An 18,611-nucleotide genomic window follows, 5' to 3' on the forward strand; every position below is an offset into this window, starting at 1 on the left:
GCCTAACGCAGAAGGGACCACACAAGCGCTTGTTCCCATCCCACTGCCCATCACCTGGCACACAGAAGGTGCCTCCTTCAAGTGTCTGGCAGGAACAGTGGGATCACAGGGTTTAGAGCTGGGCCAATCGTGGAAGGCCAGAGTCCAGTGCCCCAACCTTACTGATGGGGAAACTGAGGCACAGAGAAGGGCCCCACAGGGTCTGTTGCACCAGAGGACTCAGAGAAGGCTCCGGGACCTCGCCCAGCCCCCTTCCGCCCCTCCCAGCAAGGACAGACAATCTCAGACACATTCACAGGCATCCACGGGGTTGGTATTTCCATTTTTCAGGGAAAAGGGGGGAGGGCAGAGGGAAGCTGAGGCCCAGCCCGGTGCCCCGGCCAGGCTGTGGCTCAACTCTTGGAATACCGTCGCTGCAGAGAGTCTCTGTAGAACCGAAAGATATGATGGGAAGCGTGCTGGGCAGCGGCGAGACACTGCTGGAACTGGAGGAAGGAATGGGGGGTCAGCAGCTCCTGGGGCTGCTCCCCATCTCCCTCCCAGAACCCCCCTCTTCCTGTGCCCCGGGGAGGGGGCATGCAGAGGAGCCTCGATCACAGGGCTGGGCGCTCACACACAACTCTGGCCAACTTGGCCTGCAAGGGATGAGTGGGGGGGACAGGGGTGGGGGGAGAGGCCACCAAACCCCCTCACGCCTCACGAGCGCTGTCCCTGAGCACAGGCTGGATGCTGCTAAGGACCCTCTCTTGCAATTCTCCAAGTCTGTGATGAGCAAAGCATCCCCAGCCAGGGCCTTGGCTGGCTTGGGGTTACAGGGCCCAGAACACACCAGTGGAATTTGCACCCGGGTCATCCCACACTCCTCCCACCCCAGCTGGCTGCTTCCTTCTAAGGTCCACACACTCCCCTGGAGGGCTGGGCTGCAGGGTCTGAGGCACGGGGTCCCCCTGCCGAATGTGGAAGGTGTAGAGCAGCCACAGGGACCCCAGAAAGGGCCTTGGGGAAAACCGTCAAGCCCTAAGGGCCTGGGTCTCCAGGCCCACTGGGAAAAAGGGCAGAGGTAGCTGAAGTCTCCAGAAAGAGAAGGAACGGCACAACCCTGGCCTCACTGGGTACCTGGGCTCAAGCCAGAGCCACAACTACCCAAGGGCAAAAGAGACTGGTCCGGGCAGGGCTCGCTTCCTCATTCACACCCCTCAGCTCGGGAGGCAAGTGGGGCAACCGTCCCCACCAGGAAACGCCCTCTGGACCCTTCCGAAAAGTCCCAAGTCCCTAGAGGGCTCTGGGGGTTACCTCAGACACAGAGTAGAGGCCCTTGGTGGTCGACATCAGCAGCTTCTGCTGGGTGCTGTCCAGGGCAAAGGTGAGGATGGCACGAGCCTCCTGGAAGATGGAGGGAGGGATGAGGTCCTGCCCACCCTTCCACCCCCTGTCCATTCTGCCTCTCCCTCCACGGACAGACAGACAGACATTCAGACATTCACTCACACAGATACACACTCAGACACACCCACACTCAGACATATACACTCAGATACACTCATTCACAGATACACACACACACACACACTCAGATACACTCAGACATACCCACACTCAGACACATACACTCAAGATACACTCATTCACAGATACACACTCTCAGACACATTCACTCACACACACACTCACTCACACACTCAGATACACTCAGACACATTCACACACACACACTCAGACATTCACTCACACAGATACACACTCAGACACACCCACACTCAGATACATTCACTCAGACACACACTCACATACACTCAGACACATTCACCCATACAGACACACTCACTCTCACACAGACACACACTCACTCACACAGATACACACTCAGACACACCCACACTCAGATACACTCATTCACAGATACACACACTCAGACACATTCACTCACACACACTCAGATACATTCAGACACATTCACCCACACAGACACACTCACTCTCAGACACAGACACATTCACTCAGACACACTCTCACACACACTCAGATACATTCACCCACAGACACACTCACTCTCAGACACACACACACAGATACACTCATTCACTCACACAGATACACACTCACTCTCAGACACACACACACACACTCAGATACACTCAGACACATTAACTCTCACACACACACACATACACACACACACACTCACACACACACACACTCTCAGACACATTCACTCACACAGATACATAAACACACACTCTCTCTCTTCCCCCTGCCTCTCATCCACACATCATTAGAAGATACCCAAAACAGGGGCAGCTAGGTGGCGCAGTGGATAGAGCACCGGCCCTGGAGTCAGGAGTACCTGAGTTCAAATCCGGCCTCAGACACTTAACACTTACTAGCTGTGTGACCTTGGGCAAGTCACTTAACCCCAATTGCCTCACTAAAAACAAAAAACAAAAAAAAGAAGATACCCAAAGCAGAGGCTCCTGTGACAGACCAGAGTGCACCCCTGTTGCCAGTGCTCATGAACCAAGGGCCCCTGGGCCAGATGGAGGACTCCCGGGACTCTGTCACACCCTGTAGGGCCAGAGCCCAAGGCCTCACTGTCCTCCCTGCCTCAGGATGCTCTTCCATGTGCCCAATCCATTCATTCCCTCCTTCCCATCGCCAACACCCAAGGTTCTGCTCACCTTCTCCTGCTTGGCTGTGGGGTCGAGGACAAGGCCACCGTCCGGGTCGAGGGCACAGGTGACCCCGCAGAACAGTGCCCGCATGGGCACGCCGGCATCCACCAGGGCCAGGCAGGCTGCATTTAGGCAGCAGGCCAGCAGCTGGGCAGGAGTCAGGGTCAAGGAGGCAGGGCATGGGTGATGCGGGGCCTAGGCCCCACCAGAGGCTTTTGGAATCCTAGGCCAGTAGTCTGGGGAAAGCCTTTAGAGCAGCCCAGTCTGTCTCCAACTCTTCAGGAAGGTGAACAGGCTGGGCCAAGGTCACTCACCAAGTCAGGGGCGGTCAGGACGAAATCTGGGTCACGGTGCTGGGCTCGCAAGGGCCCAAGGGCCGTCGGGGCCAGAGTCAGTGTCCCAAGCCCACCTCCTGGCTGGGGTGGGGTGGGGGTGGGGCGCTGCACACTCCCCAACACCTCCCCAAGGAGACACCCTTTCGTGAGGCGGTTCCCACCTTTGGGCCTTCCCCACACCTCCAGGCTCAGTTTCTCTCTCAGCAGCTTCTAGCCAGGGTCTACCTGCCAGGGCCAAGCAGAAAACCAGCGTCTCTGCCCAGGATGGCCCTTCAGCACACTGCCCCCCCCTTCTCCTCATACAGCGCGGATTCAAGGCCTCACCTGTACCACCTTCCCCGCCCCTGCTCTTTGAGAGTCGGCCACATCCTCCTAAACTGTGGCGCCCGGCACTGACCACAATCCCTCCAGGTGTCCCTGACCAGGTCAAAGGGCGGTTGAGCCATCACCTCCTTACTCCCACAAGCTACGGCTCTTTTGATGAAGTTCAAGACCCTTTGGGCTTTGGGGGCTTCTCCATCACAGCCTGCCGGCCTCTCCCTGTAGGCCTGGGGAAGCTGACCCCCAAGAGGGTTTGCCCCAAGCCACACAAGAAATGGGCCTGGGGGAGGGGGAGAACGGGGAGGTCCCTGGGGCAGAGGATACAGAGCCGGCGTCACTGACAATCTGTAGTACGACGGTGATGGAGGTGCGGGGGTGCAGGGTCCCCAGCACAACAGCCTCACACGTGTTCCGGATGAGCCGCTCCTTGCTTTTCTCGGCTACTCCTGGGAGGGAGGGAGAAAACAAACAGAACGTGGTCATGGCCTCATCAAGGGTCCTGATGCACCCTCTCGCCCACCACCTCATTTTATGGCAGAGGAAGCTCTGGGTCTGCCCAGCCCCAGCCCCCCCCCACTAGTAAAGATCAAGCTGAGACCGAGCCCATGTTTTTCAAACTCAAAATGTAGTGATCTTTCTACTGCATCACACAAAGCTGTGGCTGAGCCCACCGGATGACAGCCCAGGGAGCCCCCTAGCTGGCCTCACCTACCACCCCTGCAAATCCCCTGTGGGGCCAGGTGTGCAGGAGTCTGACCAAACTTCCCTCCCACTTGGATGATGTCGTCAAGGAAATACCCTCAGCCCCCTTCTGGAAGGGGCCCAGTCCTGGAAGAGAACTAGGGGAGCCCAAGGTGGGGGCGGGAGGAGTGTAAGCTACAAACACCCACAAACAAACAAATGCAGGAAGGCAGACAACATTGAGCACATGGCAAGCTCCTCCACCCAGCCCCTTGGTCCCATCTTCCTCCTACCCTCCCCCAAGGAATCACTCCTTTTTTTTTTTTTTTGCGGGGCAATGAGGGCTAAGTGACTTGCCCAGGGTCACACAGATGGTGTCAAGTGTCTGAGGCCAGATTTGAACTCAGGTCTTCCTGAATCCAGGGCTAGTGAGTGCTCTATCCACCACGCCACCTAGCTGCCCCCTCCCTCTCATCTTCTACCCAGGCTCCTTCACTACTGCCAGAAGTCATGCTCACACCTCTTGCCTTCTTCCTAACCCAGCTGACCCCTTGAGTCTTTTTTAAAATTTTTGCAGGGCAAGGAGGGTTAAGCGACTTGCCCAGGGTCACATAGCTAGTAAGTGCCAAGTGTCTGAGACCGGATTTGAACTCGGGTCTTCCTGAATCCAGGCCATGACCCCAGGTGGGGTCTTGTGGGCAGAGATCCTGGAGGCATTGGCCATTTCCTTCCCCAGCTCCTTCCCCAGATGAGGAAACAGAGGCACACGGGGTGAAGTGGCATGCCCAGGGTCACAGGACTTGTGAGTGTCTGAGGCTGGATTTGATGTCAGATCCTCCTGACTTGAGGCCCAGTGCCCCATAAAAGCCCCTTATGTCTGTCCTAATAACGACTCAAACTTACATAATGCCATAAGGACTTAAAAATTCATTCTCTAGAGAGCCAGTCGTTCCAAGCGTTATCCCCACTTCACAGATCAGGAAATAAGAAGCACTGAGTGATGACCTCAAGTTGTACAGATAGCTCCAATGGGCCAGGGAGGGGCCCCCAGCCTCCTGATCTTTCTACTGCCTCCCACCCCAGCTGGTACAGGTCTGACCTGCTCATCCTCTAGCCTGCACACGGCTACTGGGCAAAGATGTTTTGTGTGACTGCACATGTATAATCGATAGCCAATGACTTGTCTTCTCAGGGAAGGGGGGATGGGAGAGAATTTCGAAGTCAAAATTTTTAAAAATGAATGTTCAAACAGTTTTATATGTCATTGGGAAGTATTTAACAAAACACACAATACAGAAAGAAGTGTATGTGTGTATACATGTGTATATGCATGCATATGTGGAGTATAGGCGCACAATGTGTTGTACATGCATGCATATACATGTGTACATATGCATGCACACACATAAATATCCTACACATATATGTATGTGTATCACATATTTTTGTGTATGTGTGCACATGCGTATGCATATATAGGTATGTGTATATACACACATATGTACACATGTATGCACGCACATAATGTTTATCTATTTATTTACTTCTTCCTCTATTTATTTATTTATTTATTTGTTTATTTGGGCAGGGGCGAGCAGGCAAGCAAGCAAACAAGCCCTCAGTGGCTCCCAACTGTCTAAAAAAAAAAAATGACACACAACTTATCCAGGCATTCCAGGTCCTCTCCCTTCTAATTCCAATCTACCTTTCCAGACTTCTGTTTTTTTCCTTTTAACATCTTTTGATTTTATAATTACTCTCACTTAAGGAACACATGCCTCCTCTCTCTCATGCAATAAACCATCCCTTGTAATAAGAAAAATTTAAAAACAAAGGAAAAAGGCAGTTCAGCAAACCTAGCCTACATACCAGCCAAGCCCGTTGTATGTGTCTGCAATGTCCCCCAGCCTCATGGATGGGGAGCCAAAGTGGGCTTCCTCTGCCATCTTCCTGACCCACCACCATCGACACCCCGTCCTCTCCATGTTCTGCTCTGGAAATAACCATTATTGCTGGAAAGGATGTCAATCAATTGCTCTATGACTCCAGCACTTGGATCATTTGGCCTGGAGTCAGGAAGGAAGCCCCAAGTTCCAATCTAGCCTCTGACACTTACTGGCCAAGTCGCTGAAGCACTCTCTGCCTCAGTTTCCTCATCTGAAAAATGGGAATAAGAGCACCTACCTCCCAGGGTTGTTGTGAAGCTTTCTGTGAGCCATAAAATGCTGTCTAAATGTTAGCTATTATTACCTTCCTTGTGACTTCCCAGATCAAAACACCCTTCCCCGGCCCCCACTTCCCCCGATGTGTCGTCTCCCTTCATGGGCAAACACAGACACAGACACAGACAGAGTGTCTGCTTCATTCCTTCATTCCTTCCTTTTTGCAAACACAGGATGAAGGGACATCTTCCCCACTGCCCTCCAGACCATTCTAGTGTTTCTGGATTATCGATGGAACATGATGATGGAGCATTCTTTGCTTCTTTCCCATTATGTTGTCGGATGTTGTGTTCCCAGCTTGGCCCGCTTGAGTTCCTAGAAGTCTTCCTAGGCTTCTCCTGAACTCTTCACACATCATTTACGGAGCAATCTCATTCCACTGGATTGTTTAGCCATCCCCCATCCACACTATCTACCCTGGGCCCAGCTCTTGACTACCACAAACAGTGGCCCCCAGCAGTGCTGGACAACACTCCTACAACACCAGCCATTCCATAGGTCCATGGGCTGCCCCCCACCTCCCATGAGTGTAATGATTGGAATGATGCCACCTACTGGAGACTTACTATAGGAAAGCTCCACTATGAGGAGAATGCCTCAGAGGGCAAGGCCATGTGGCTTTTCCTTGGCGTCAGGAAGTGACGTTTGCTCATGGATGCTGTCTAACAAGGCTACCAGCCAATCAGCTTGAGGAGCCTCCTATTTTCTGGGAGGGGACAGGAAGGAGGAAAGAGGGCCTGCACAGAGAGCTCTGTCTCTTTTTGGTTCCTGACTTGATGGTGGTGGTGGCAGTAGAGGACTTCACAGGAAATTTGAGGAAAGATAGGAATGCCAGGCTGTTGGAATTCTGTTCTCAATCTTTCTCTTTCTATCTTTCAATAAACCCTTAAAAACCTAAACTCCTTTTATCAGTGATTTTAGTCAGTTTCCCCCAAAACTGGGGGAACAGATTAGAATCTTAAATTACTTTTTTTTTTTTTTGGTGAGGCAATGAGGGTTAAGTGACTTGCCCAGGGTCACACAGCTAATAAGTGTTAAGTGTCTGAGGCCAGATTTGAACTCAGGTCCTCCTGAATCCAGGGCTGGTGCTCTATTCACTGCGCCACCTAGCTGCCCCCTAGAATCTTAAATTACACATGAGGAAAGAGAAGGATAGAGAGACAGAGGCTGACAGTAGAAAAGGGCCCCAGGCCTGGGTCCCATCCCCTGCTCCCTGCTCACCAGGCAGCCCTATCTTGGGCTTCAGAATCACCTCCAGGGTGGCCTTGTTGAAGATCTCCTTGCTGACTTTGACCTCTGCTGGACCATAGACCCCAACCAAGACCGATGTGTCACCTGAAAAGATGGGGGCAAAAGAGGAAGCTCAATACTGCCCTCAGGCCTCCCCTAAATTCTTTCCTTTTTTTTTTTTTTTGGCTGGGCAATGAGGGTTAAGTGACTTGCCCAGGGTCACACAGCTAGTAAGTGTCAAGTGTCTGAGGCCAAATTTGAACTCAGGTCCTCCTGAATCCAGGGCCATTGCTTTATTTACTTCACTACCTAGCTGCCCCACCCCTCAATTCTTTATCACACATCTGAAGCACTCCCAGCTCCTACTTTGGTCTAAATAAGTTTCACTTAATAGCTAAGGCTTCAGGGTGATGAAGCCTGAAGTCAGAAAGACTCACCTTCCTGAGTTCAAATCCAGCCTCAGACACTCCCTAGCTGTGTGACCCTGAGCAAGTCACTTCACCCTATTTGTCTCAGTTTCCTCATCTGTCAAACAAACCAGAGAAGGAAATGACAAAACCCTCCAGTATCTTTGCAAAGAAAACCCCAAATGGGGTACAAAGATTCAGACGGAACTGAAACAACAAACTAATAGCTGATTATTTCCACAGCACTTTTCAAGTTCTGTGAAGCCTTTGTAGAAGTTTCCTTATTTGATCCAGGGGAGGCACCTGGGGGGCTTGTGGGCTCCCCCACTTTGCCAGGCAAGGGAAATGCACCCAGATACCCAGAGATTGGCAGTACTGGGGGGCTGGTCCGGGAGATACCAGGCTGTACATTCTTACCCACCAAGGGGGGATCCACCTGGAAAGAGACGACCTTCTCTTTGTCTTGGGGGGGGGCGCTGCGCCACCTCTCCCCCCGCTTATGCATTCTTACCCAGAAGCGGGGGTTCTCCCGCATACCTGTGCTAAGGGGTAATTTTACCACCTAATGATTTGCTCAAGGACAAAATTAGTCCCAAACGGAAGCATTTTATGAACCCCCCCCTCCCCTTTAAGGGGGAAGGTTTATATCGGTCCTGGTATATTCATGCGGGAACGTGTCCTGTCCCTCCCCGTGCTGAAGGTGTCCTGGCCTCCAGAAGAGGGGGGTATGTTGCACTAGAATGCACTAGAAGGGGAGCCCATCCCTCACAACGAGGAGGGGTATTTACCCGGAAACGGGTATTTACCCGGAAGCAAAGGGTTGGAGGGGTGGCCCTTACCCTGTAGGAAGGAGGCGGAGCCATCGGGCCGGGAGAGCAGGTTCTGTTCGCAGGCGAAATGCCGGAGGCTGCAACCGGAGCCTCGCGAGCCTGGCTCAGCATCGGGCCCGGTGTTAGGGCCGAGCTCCGTCTCCATCTCCATCCACGTGTAAGTCGGCCAGTACAAAACTACTTCCGGGTGTGGCCAGGGCGCATGCCTGAAGGTCTTGGGGAGCATGCGCAAGCATTTTGTTTGTTTAAGCACGTGGTTTCGGCTGATTTCAATTTCCCTCTCCACCTCCTATGGACAGATGCAGTTCTGCCTGAGCAGCGGGAGAGGGCGCGTGTTCTATGATCGTTACGCGCTTGCGCCAGCATTTTGTTTGTAGAGGCTTGTTGCCACACTTTCCCTCAGCCCCGCCCCCGACCTAGGCCGGAGGAAACTATTAGATTGTCGGAGGGAGGAGGCGGGATCAGAATGGCCCGAGGACCTATTCCAGACCTGGCAAGTATATGGGGCGGGGCGTTTCTGAGGTCCCGTGTTCCAAGGGGATGGCCACCGTTTCCGCCTGAATGCGCAGCCACCTCATAGGCCTCAGAGCCGAGGGATAGGGCTGAGGGGGTGTGGCGGACGGGAGCTGTCTCCCCGGCGGGGCGTCCCCAGCAGCTGGGGAGGCGTTGCTGGCTCATGCGAGGCCGTGGGCGTGGACAGCTTTTTCAGGCGGTGGCCTCGCCGGCCCGGAAGAGAACCTGGGAGGCAGCCGCGGAGCGAGACGGCTAACGGCTCCAGTCAAAATGGCGGTGGCGGCGACACGAGCCTGGGCCCTACGAGGGGGGCTGGCCTTGGCCCGGCGCGGGCCTCGCGGATTGGCGGGATCCGTGAGTGCGCCCGCCCCCGGACCCAGAGGGAAGCGCTGGGAGAGAGAGACCCTCACCTCGGGATCCCCAGGGAGAGGGAGTAGGGAAAGCCCCCCACGGGGGAGGGAGCGGGGACGGAGATGAGACCCCCCCCCGGGTCGAGGGAGCATGTCCACTCTTGGAAGAGAGTAGGAACCCATTCCACCCAGGGAGGGAGAAGGGAAGGAGCCGAGACCCTCCCCCCGCCCCGATGGAGGAAGGATGCTGACCCCCCCCCCCGGTAGAAGGGATGAGAGAGGGGAGACCCTGGGGAGGGAGGGAGCGGGCAGACCCCCGCAGAGGCAGGACATTTGGGATGAGGCCGCCGGAAAGTCCGGGGAGGGGCCTGGGTCTTGAGGACCCTCCGACTGAGCGAAGCCTGGTTCGGGTCCGTAGCCACTTTCCGTACCCACCCCCCCGTTTTCAGCTGGGTGACCTTGGGAGAGTCACTTCATGTCTCTGGACCCGTTGGCTTCCTCTGTGTAATGCAGGGGGTCGCCTTGACTTGGTGGTCCTAGTCTGCCCGCTCAGGGAACCCCGGCTCGGACCGGGGCTCTGGGTTCAGATCCAGCCCTTGGGCTCGCTTTCCTGGGAGGCAGGATGGAGGGGGGCCCGGCCCGCCCCAGACTCCCGGGACTGTCAAAGGGTCAGCCTGGAAAACCCCCGAGGAAAAACCCCAGCTCTGCTGGGGAAGATCTAAGGGAGGCTTGTGCTGGGGCGGGGGTCCCAGGGGCAGCTCTGCCCTCTAGTACGGTTGCCTGGGTTTCCTTGTTTGTATCGTAGGTGGGAGCCGAGGCCGGGCGCCCATTGGCTGCGCCGGGGGGCGGGAGGGGGGCAGGAGGGAGGGGGGAGGTCACTCGTAGGTGGCCCTGGGCCAGTTTCCCAACCCTCTGGCCCCAGACTCAGTTCTGGTCTTTCCAGTTCCAGGGTGCCTGGGAAGGAGCTGTAGGGGCCCAGGTGCGTGGGGATCGGGGCGGCCTGAGTTCAGGGCCCCGCCCCCTCCCCTTGCGGGGATGTCAGTGCCCCTCCGAGGCCCCGTGGGGTTCTTGGGGGGGTTAGGGTGGGAAATTCAATGGAAATAGCGGCTCCTTTGTTACCTTTAGGCTGTGTCCTCAGTGCCCCATGCCTGGGTGGGAGACGTGTCCTGAGGGGCTGGGGCTGGGGGGCCGAGCATGGCCTTGGGCTTAGGTCAGGCTCCGGAGGTTGGGTGCTGCCCCCGCACCCCCCACTGTGCCCTGATCCTCTAAGGGCCGTGAAGCCACAAAACACAGCCCTGACCTAAAGTGGGCTCAGGAGGAAGAAAGAGCCCTCTGAGGGGCTGACAGTCCACCTTATGCCCCTTCACCTCGAGACCTTTGCTTCTCCTCCAGGCCTGCCCATCCCCAAAATGTCACCGAGTCACCTCTGACTTGCATATCTAAGAACCACAAACCAATAAAGTGAATTTTGAAAACAAGACAGTGCTTTGTAAGCCTTAAAGCAGCTCAGGAATGGGAGCTCCTGGAATTTCCTCTTCCCCCCAGCTCTTGGAACAGCCACCACTGAAAGTGGGGACAGCAGGAACTTAGATGGGGAGGGACCTGGGCTAGGCATGGGTCCCCGACTCTGGCCTCTGACAAAGTTATTCAAATTAGAGGTTGACTAGGGAGGTGTGAGCAGGCACCCTGGAGTCTGCTTGAGGGAAGCAGAAGTCACATTCACTTGGACTGGGGAGCAAAGAGACCATCCCCTGAGTCACAGGACTGCCTTTCATCTTGCCTGATTTCTACATGCAGCCCTTGTGTAGGGGTAGGGAGGAAGTGGTTATGGCTGTGGCAAGGAGGTAATGGAGGGACTTGCCTGGGCCCCCTGAGTCAGAATGCTGACTGGATGCTGACAGGGCCCTGCCCTGAATCCCTCAGTGGGCCTTGTCTGGCTGCCCAACCCTTGTGTTCTATGGGATCCCGATTGTGCCCACAGGGCCCCAGAGTATCAGTCAGCACTTGAGCCTTCCAACGTCTGTCCTCACTCCAGTCTACCCCTGTTTGGGCCAGCTGTCTTGTGGGAGCTATTTCTCCCGGAAGAGCTGAGACCTTTCTTTTCGTGCTTTGAATACTGTTACCCCCAAACATCAGGCTTTCGACCTCTGGTTGCAGGCAAATCACTTCATTCTGAGTCTCAGTATCCATCTAGAAAATGGGAATCACACTTGTAGCAGATCAGAGAAAACAGGTCACATGCTTTACAAAGCTTATGTGGAGCTGGGGAGTCAGTGGACAGGAGCTCTGGCCTGGCCCCGGAGAAGTATGCAGGGGCACAGAGGCCATGGGTGGACATGGGCTTTAGAGAGCACCTACTGGAGGTAGAGAGAGCAGGTTGCCCAGGTCACGCCCTGATGCCAGAGCCAACAGCTGGCCCAACCAGCTGAGCCCAGTTTGCTGCCTTGGAGGGTCTGGAGAAGGTCAGGGGCTGTGCGTTGGGAGGCAGCCATAGGAAAGGCCATTGAGCAACTGTAAAATGCCTGATGTGTGTGGGCAGGGCTGTCCAGGGGTAGAGCTGGTTGGGAACCAGCTGCCCACAGCTACACCTCCTCCGAGGGCTTCTTAAGCTTTCTCCACTTGCCAGGCATGTAGGGATATAAGACAGGCATACGTAACCATGTGCTGTTGCCCCCCCCCAACATCACTCTACCCCATATGGGGTGGCAACCCACATTTAAGAAGCTGGGTCCTAAGGGACTGTCTGAGCTGGGGGGGGGGGGCAGGGGATGTTACCCTTAACCTTCTTCCCATTTTGGAAATTCTTTGTTTTTTGGCGGGGCAATGAGGGTTAAGTGACTTGCCCAGGGTCACACAGCTAGTAAGTGTCAAGTGTCTGAGGTCGAATTTGAACTCAGGTACTCCTGAATCCAGGGCCGGTGCTTTATCTACTGTGCCACCTAGCTGCCCCCACCAACCACCTCTTTCACAGACCTATATTTCCTGCCAGGGTTGTTGTTTAGAGCTAGAAGGAAGGAAACAAGCACTTATTGAGCACCTACTATGTGCTAGGCACCGTGCTAGGCACTTTATATATAGCCCATCTGATCCTCCCTGTATCAGCCCTAGTAGGGAAGTGCTATCATTATCCCTTCTTTACAGTTGAGTAAACCAAGGCAGACAATATAAGTGACTTGCCTAGGGTCACGCAGCTAGCAAATGTATAAGACTGAATTTGAACTCTGGTCTTCCTGAATCTGGGCCCAGCACCCTATCCATTGCACCTCCAAACTCTATCCCTTTAGCCTTCTAGACAAGGAACCCGGCCCATAGGAGTGATGAGGATTGAGCAAGGTCACAGGAAATAAGGGCAGGGGCTGCTGGCACAGTGGTTAGTGCACCAGGAAGACTCCACTTCAGATTCAGCCTCAGACACTAGTGTGATCCTGGGCACCTTCCATTGCCTCCGTATACTGTTAATCAGGCATCACAGCCTCTCCCTCCGGAGCTGTTGGGAGGGGCACTAGGTGCCAGCTGTTCATTGGCAGGCCAGGATCAAAGCTTGCTTCTCTCTTCTGTCAGGACACACCCCTGCACAAGCACCCCTGAAGGGATCTAGCAATGCTGACACCGCCTCTGGGCTGGAGCCCAGACTCCCAAAGAAGCTTCCTGAGGGCAGGCCTCTTCCTCACGGAGCCACACCTGGCTCTGACAGACACACCAAAGGGCATTGCCAGGGGTCACTTAGCTCCCGAGGAGTGGTTTCCGGCTGGGGCTGGGCAGCCTCGAGGGGCCTCAGAGGGCAGTTGGACCGGCCAGTTGTCCTGGGAGAGGATGCCCCTTCTGCAGCATCCCTGACGGGGAGCTCACTCCCTGTAGAAGCAGGAAGGGGCTATTAGAGACCCCCACCCTCCTGACATATTTGCCCTCCCCTCTGTCTCAGGCCGCCAGGAGGCAGCAGGAAAATTTCTCGTCCCTGGATGAGAAACCTCAGTTCCCCGGTGCCTCCGCTGAGTTTGTGGATAAGCTGGACTTCATCAAACCCAATGTCATTTCCGGCATCCCCATCTACCGGGTGATGGATCGCCAGGGACAAATCATCAATGCCAGCGAGGACCCCCAGGTGAGGCCCTTGTGGGTCTCAAGGGCCCCTTGTCCTTGCCCCAAGTCCCCGTGTGTGGCTCCTGGGGCTCAGGCTGACCCCCCTTTCCCCTGGCTCTGTCCTCAGCTGCCCCAGGAGATGGTCTTGAGGCTGTATAGAAGTATGACCCTGCTCAACACCATGGACAGAATCCTCTATGAGTCCCAGAGGCAGGTAGGTGTGTCGGCTGCCCGCCCTCGGGAGGAGGAGCTGGGCTGATTAGAGCAGCCACAAACAGCCATTCCTGGGGCAAAGGAGTTCTGGAAACCTCAGAGTTTGAGGAAAGAGACCCAGGCCAGGAGGGCCAGGGCCAGGGCCTGGGGCCTGGAGATGCAGGCTCCTTCCTAATAAAGGGGAAGGAGAACCCCGGGGCTCCCTGTGGCCCTCTGCTAGAAGTGCCCCATTGATGGTCTGGCCCTGACCGCTCAGGGCCAGAGGCTGGGGGGGTACAAAAGGAGATGCCAGGCCCTGCCCCCAGGAGCTCAGTCTGCAGCCAGGGCTTGGTTCCCCAGAAGAGAGCCGGGACAATCAGTCTGAGAGAATGGCAGCTCCCTGAATCCTTTGTCCCTGGATCCACGGGGCCTAGCCCAGGGCCCAGCCCAGAATCCAAGCCTCAAGGATCAGTTGTTGGGTTGGTGGGGCCAGAGAGGGAAAGGTGAGAGGTGCCTGTAGAAGGACCATCTCTGAAGTACCTGACCTGGCTGCTCAGGGGCCCCTTTGCCCTTGCCCCCACCTCCATCCATGCAGGGCCGGATCTCCTTCTACATGACCAACTACGGGGAGGAGGGCACCCACGTGGGCAGTGCAGCCGCCCTGGACGACACAGATCTGGTGTTTGGGCAGTACCGGGAGGCAGGTATGTTCGTCCTCTACACCTGCACGTCGGGTCAGACCCAGGGCTTCCCACTTCCAAGAGGGGCTCTCCATGCGCTGCTGCCCAGCCAAATAACAAGAGGCTGGAGGGAGGAAGCGACAGCCGCTGGGGGTATCAGAGAAGGCTGCATGGAAGAGGTGCTGCTTCCTCCAAGCCTCAAAGAAAAATGATTGCCTAGTCAGAGATGAAGGGGGGAAGCATTCTGGGGCAGGGGGGCAGCCAGACAGCGTACAGAGACAGCCCAGCCAGGGAACAGGGCCAGTGCCCTACACCCATTTTGGATAACAACTGTTCTGATCATTGGGGTAGTGTGTGCCTCTAGTGGTCCTGACTTTACTCCCAGCCCAGAGATCTGTCTGTCCATCCCTCTGTCCTCCCTGGGCACAGCCTCTGAGCTGGTCTGATGTGCCAAAGGCCAAGCAGAGCCATGACCCAGTGAAGCCACAAAACCCCTTCCCTAAGGGGAGAGAGGGGACCTGGGCATCACGACAGTCTCTGTCACTGGGGCTTCTAGATCCCTAATTAGAGCACGAGTCATTGAGAGCCTACTGTATGCAGAGACTGGGCAGGGCTGAGGGGAGGACCGAAGATGGGGTCCTGAGGAAAGGAAGCCAGAGAAAAAAATGACCTTGGGACTGGTTTTCTCATGGGTGGGAAGGGCATTGGCCTCCAAGGCCTGCCTCCACCTCCCAGACGTGGCCAGATCTGTATCCTCCTCCCCCACCCAGGGGTGCTCATGTACCGAGGCTACCCCCTGGATCTCTTCATGGCCCAATGCTACGGCAATTCGGGTGACCCCAGCAAGGGGCGCCAGATGCCCGTCCACTACGGCTGCAGGGAAAGGAACTTCGTCACCATCTCCTCCCCACTGGCCACCCAGATCCCTCAGGGTGAGTGCTGCTGGGGGGCGGAGCCTGAGAAGGCCCCGCCCAGCTTTGTTGTTAGCCCGTGTCCCTTGGGAGAGAGAGCAGGGCTCTGCCCTACAGCTCCCTCTGAAGGTCTTGGCCAGCCTCACTGCGGGGGGGGGGGGGGGGGGGGGGGGAACCTTGGCCCTCATCCCCTCCCTTTTTGGGGCTTCCTGTCCCTCCTCTTCCCGATGGGGGTGGGTCAGACCAGATGATGTGTCCTCCTTTTCTCCCCCAGCTGTTGGAGCTGCCTACGCAGCCAAGAGAGCCAATTCCAACCAGGCCGTGATCTGCTACTTTGGGGAGGGGGCGGCCAGCGAGGGTGATGCCCATGCCGGCTTTAACTTTGCTGCCACCTTGGAGTGCCCCATCATTTTCTTCTGCCGCAACAACGGCTATGCCATCTCCACCCCAACCTCGGAGCAGTACCGGGGAGATGGCATTGGTACGGTGGGGCTGGGGCTCCCTCCCTTCCCTTCATCCTTCCACATCCTGAGGGAGCTGGGCCTCCTGATCTCAGGGGGGCTGGGGTGTGGCAGCGAGCCTGGGGTGACCCCTCCAGCTTCCCGGATGAAGCAGGCCCCTGACAGGGTCGCCTCTCCCTTCTCCCAGGCTTCTGGTGCTTGGGGTTGCCTGGCCCATCCCTCTCCCTGGCTTTGGCCCTGAGCACTGGGTGGGCAGCAAGGGTTAGTTCTTTCTGTCCCCCTGCCCCATGGCACTGGGGCTCTTGGTGGGTCCCACGGGAAGGCAGGAAGAAGGTTCTCCCCTGGAGCTGATCAGGGCCTCCTCCACAGCGGCCCGAGGCCCTGGCTACGGGATCATGTCCATCCGCGTGGACGGCAATGACGTGTTTGCAGTGTACAATGCCACCAGGGAGGCCCGGCGGCGGGCAGTGGCCGAGAACCAGCCCTTCCTCATCGAGGCCATGACCTACAGGTACGCCGGGTGGCCTCCCACATGCCCTGCCCCTCCTCCAGCCCCTGGCCTCCCCTGCCTCATTCCCGGGCCTTGTCCCCCCCCCCCCCAGGATTGGACACCACAGCACCAGTGACGACAGCTCAGCCTATCGTTCTGTGGATGAGGTGAACTACTGGGACAAGCAGGACCACCCCATCTCCCGGCTGCGCCACTACATGCTGAGCAGGGGCTGGTGGGACGAGGAGCAGGAGAAAGCCTGGAGGAAGCAGTCCAGAAAGAAGGTAGGAGCCTCAAGAAGGTGGGGGCCAAGCAAGAGGCCCTTGGAGACCCCTTGGAGGGGGCTTGGCAGGCTCTGCCCTCCGGGTATCACTGTCCCCCACTTATGGCAGGGAGGCAGGACCGGCTCTGTAATCTCAATGACCCCCAGGTCCTGCCCAGCTCTGACCTTGCCTTTATGACCGACTCGGGCAGTGCAGGGTAGAGAAACCTTGAGAATAGGGAGTCAGGGCCCCAGGTTCAGATCCTGCCCCAGCCCTCTCTCTGATTGTGTAGAAAAGGGAAGAGGCTCCAGGCACCATCTGTCTGCAGAGACAGGATGCTATGGGGAAAGAGGTTGGGCCAGCCGGCCCTCAGCCTTCCCCTTTCAGCCTTCCTACCACAAATGAATGTGCTTTCAATTCAGAAACATGATTTTTGCCCGAGGTCAGTCATTTGCCAGGCCCAGCAGGCCAGGGTTGGCCATCTGAGCATCCTGACAGTCAGGTGTTAGCTGTTAAGAGCCCAGACCCCTTGTTATGGGGGGAGGGGGGTGCCGATCACAGGACCAAAAATGAGAGCCCAGGGGTACAAGTCGCCCACCTCTGCAAAGTGGGGCTTTGGCTCAAACATCCTTTCCAGAGGCGACAGCCGGGCTTGCTCTGTCCTGTACCACTGACCATTGAGCACCTCAGGCCCTTCCTGCAGGGCAGGAGTACACAACAGTGAAGGCCACACTGCTGACCCTGACATTCACCACCTTCCTGCCTCACCCCAGTGTCCTCTGCACACTCTGTACCCTTGGCCATGCCCTCAGCATGCCCTGTCCCCATCTCCTTCCTAGCTTTGTGTCCTTCTGCTGTGGACGCCAGGATGGCTGTTTGTGTTGTCACAGTGTGCACCTCCCTCAGGGCAGGGAACAGGCTGGTACTTTGCACACAGTTGGTGTTTAATAAATGCGCGATTGCTGTCTCTTCTTCTCCCTGCCCTCCCACAATGCTGAGAAGGTGATGGAGGCCTTTGAAGAGGCTGAACGGAAGCTGAAGCCCCCGGTTAGCCTCATCTTCTCAGATGTGTATCAGGAGACGCCAGCCCAGCTCCAGAAGCAGCAGGCAGCCTTAACCCGCCACCTGCAGACCTATGGCGAGCACTACCCGCTGGACCACTTTGAGCAGTGAGGCAGAGCTGGAGAGCCAGGGGCTGCCCTGGCCGGGCCCCTCTTCCCTCCCTCCTGCTATAAATAGCTTTGGAGAGGCTGTGATAGGGGCAGAGGTGAGGAGGGTGGGGGTGGAGCAGAAGCCACCCCGTGTGAGCCCTCCCCCTTCCCTAGTGGCCACTGCCCCTGGGAAGGCCGGGTGGGAGGGGGACAGGACAGTGAGCTCCAGCACCTCCTGTCTGTGACAGGGCCTTCTCTCCAGGCCCTTGGGGAAAGCTAGGGCTATTGATCCTTAATCTCCCCAATTAATCCTCTGGGCTCCTCAGGGAGGGGTGGGGTACAGGTGGATTTGTACTAAGGTTTGAGGCCCAGTGGGGGCGGGAGGGGTCACAAATAGTGGTCTGGTGGCTGGGAGTCAAATAAAGATTTCTTTGCAGTTTGGCCCAGGCCAGGCCCAACTTTCTTTGGGGGGCTGGTGGTGAGTGGAGGGAATGGGGAAGGATGGGGGCAAGACCCTCTTTCAGTTGAAAAACTGTCTCTGAGAGACTGCTTGGAGCTCATAGCTCCAGTGGGGAGGGCCCTTGCAGGCCACCCCAAGCCTCTGACAAGGAAGGGGGTGGCCGCGGCCTGGAATCCCCCTTTCCTACCTCCAGGGGCCGAGGGCCACAGCACCCCTCCCAGTATCGGCCCGTCTCCACTACTGAGGCCTTGCCTCCTGCTGGGTGGACTGGTCCCCTCTGATGACCAGGGCTGTTCACCTGTCGTCCCTTGGCTGAACCTCAACCAGGGGCCAAGGGCAAGGCTTCCCAAGGGGTGCAGTGGGAA

At 56.5% G+C, this 18,611-nt stretch overlaps 2 protein-coding genes across 3 annotated transcripts; one reads left to right on the top strand and one right to left on the bottom strand.

Moving 5' to 3' along the window:
- Positions 1–291: 291 nt before the first annotated feature.
- Positions 292–8,936, bottom strand: EXOSC5 (exosome component 5). The gene is made up of 6 exons (XM_043995179.1): positions 8,705–8,936; positions 7,450–7,563; positions 3,650–3,771; positions 2,676–2,816; positions 1,294–1,383; positions 292–485 (listed from the first exon to the last, which is right to left on the bottom strand). The coding sequence occupies exons 1-6, from the start codon at positions 8,919–8,921 to the stop codon at positions 393–395; spliced, it is 777 nt and encodes a 258-aa protein (XP_043851114.1). The 5' UTR covers positions 8,922–8,936; the 3' UTR covers positions 292–392.
- Positions 8,937–9,046: 110 nt separating this feature from the next.
- BCKDHA (branched chain keto acid dehydrogenase E1 subunit alpha) lies at positions 9,047–18,227 on the top strand. 2 transcript variants are annotated; one of them, XM_043995178.1, is made up of 10 exons: positions 9,047–9,188; positions 9,396–9,562; positions 13,481–13,660; positions 13,766–13,852; positions 14,426–14,534; positions 15,281–15,442; positions 15,696–15,902; positions 16,252–16,393; positions 16,485–16,656; positions 17,638–18,227. In XM_043995178.1, exons 2-10 carry the CDS (start codon positions 9,479–9,481, stop codon positions 17,806–17,808), a joined length of 1,314 nt encoding a protein of 437 aa, XP_043851113.1. In that variant the 5' UTR covers positions 9,047–9,188; positions 9,396–9,478; the 3' UTR covers positions 17,809–18,227. The 2 variants fall into 2 exon arrangements, with proteins under 2 accessions (XP_043851113.1, XP_043851112.1); XM_043995177.1 differs by lacking the exon at positions 9,047–9,188 and having other exon boundaries at positions 9,278–9,562.
- Positions 18,228–18,611: the final 384 nt, after the last annotated feature.

The sequence above is a fragment of the Dromiciops gliroides genome, chromosome 3, assembly GCF_019393635.1.
Source record: "Dromiciops gliroides isolate mDroGli1 chromosome 3, mDroGli1.pri, whole genome shotgun sequence".
Taxonomy (NCBI): Eukaryota; Metazoa; Chordata; class Mammalia; order Microbiotheria; family Microbiotheriidae; genus Dromiciops; species Dromiciops gliroides.

Bases quoted from the DNA above. Each gene is read 5' to 3' on its own strand.
- EXOSC5 (XM_043995179.1), bottom strand. From the start codon at position 8,921: ATGCTCCCCAAGACCTTCAGGCATGCGCCCTGGCCACACCCGGAAGTA. The intron at 2,817-3,649 runs GTATCCTCTGCC...ACTCCTGCCCAG, and splicing joins TTGTCAGTGACGCCGGCTCT to CTGCTGGCCTGCTGCCTAAA. The intron at 486-1,293 runs GTAACCCCCAGA...TCCTTCCTCCAG, and splicing joins GCCTCTACTCTGTGTCTGAG to TTCCAGCAGTGTCTCGCCGC.
- BCKDHA (XM_043995178.1), top strand. From the start codon at position 9,479: ATGGCGGTGGCGGCGACACGAGCCTGGGCCCTACGAGGGGGGCTGGCC. The intron at 13,661-13,765 runs GTGAGGCCCTTG...CTCTGTCCTCAG, and splicing joins ATGCCAGCGAGGACCCCCAG to CTGCCCCAGGAGATGGTCTT. The intron at 13,853-14,425 runs GTAGGTGTGTCG...CCATCCATGCAG, and splicing joins TCTATGAGTCCCAGAGGCAG to GGCCGGATCTCCTTCTACAT.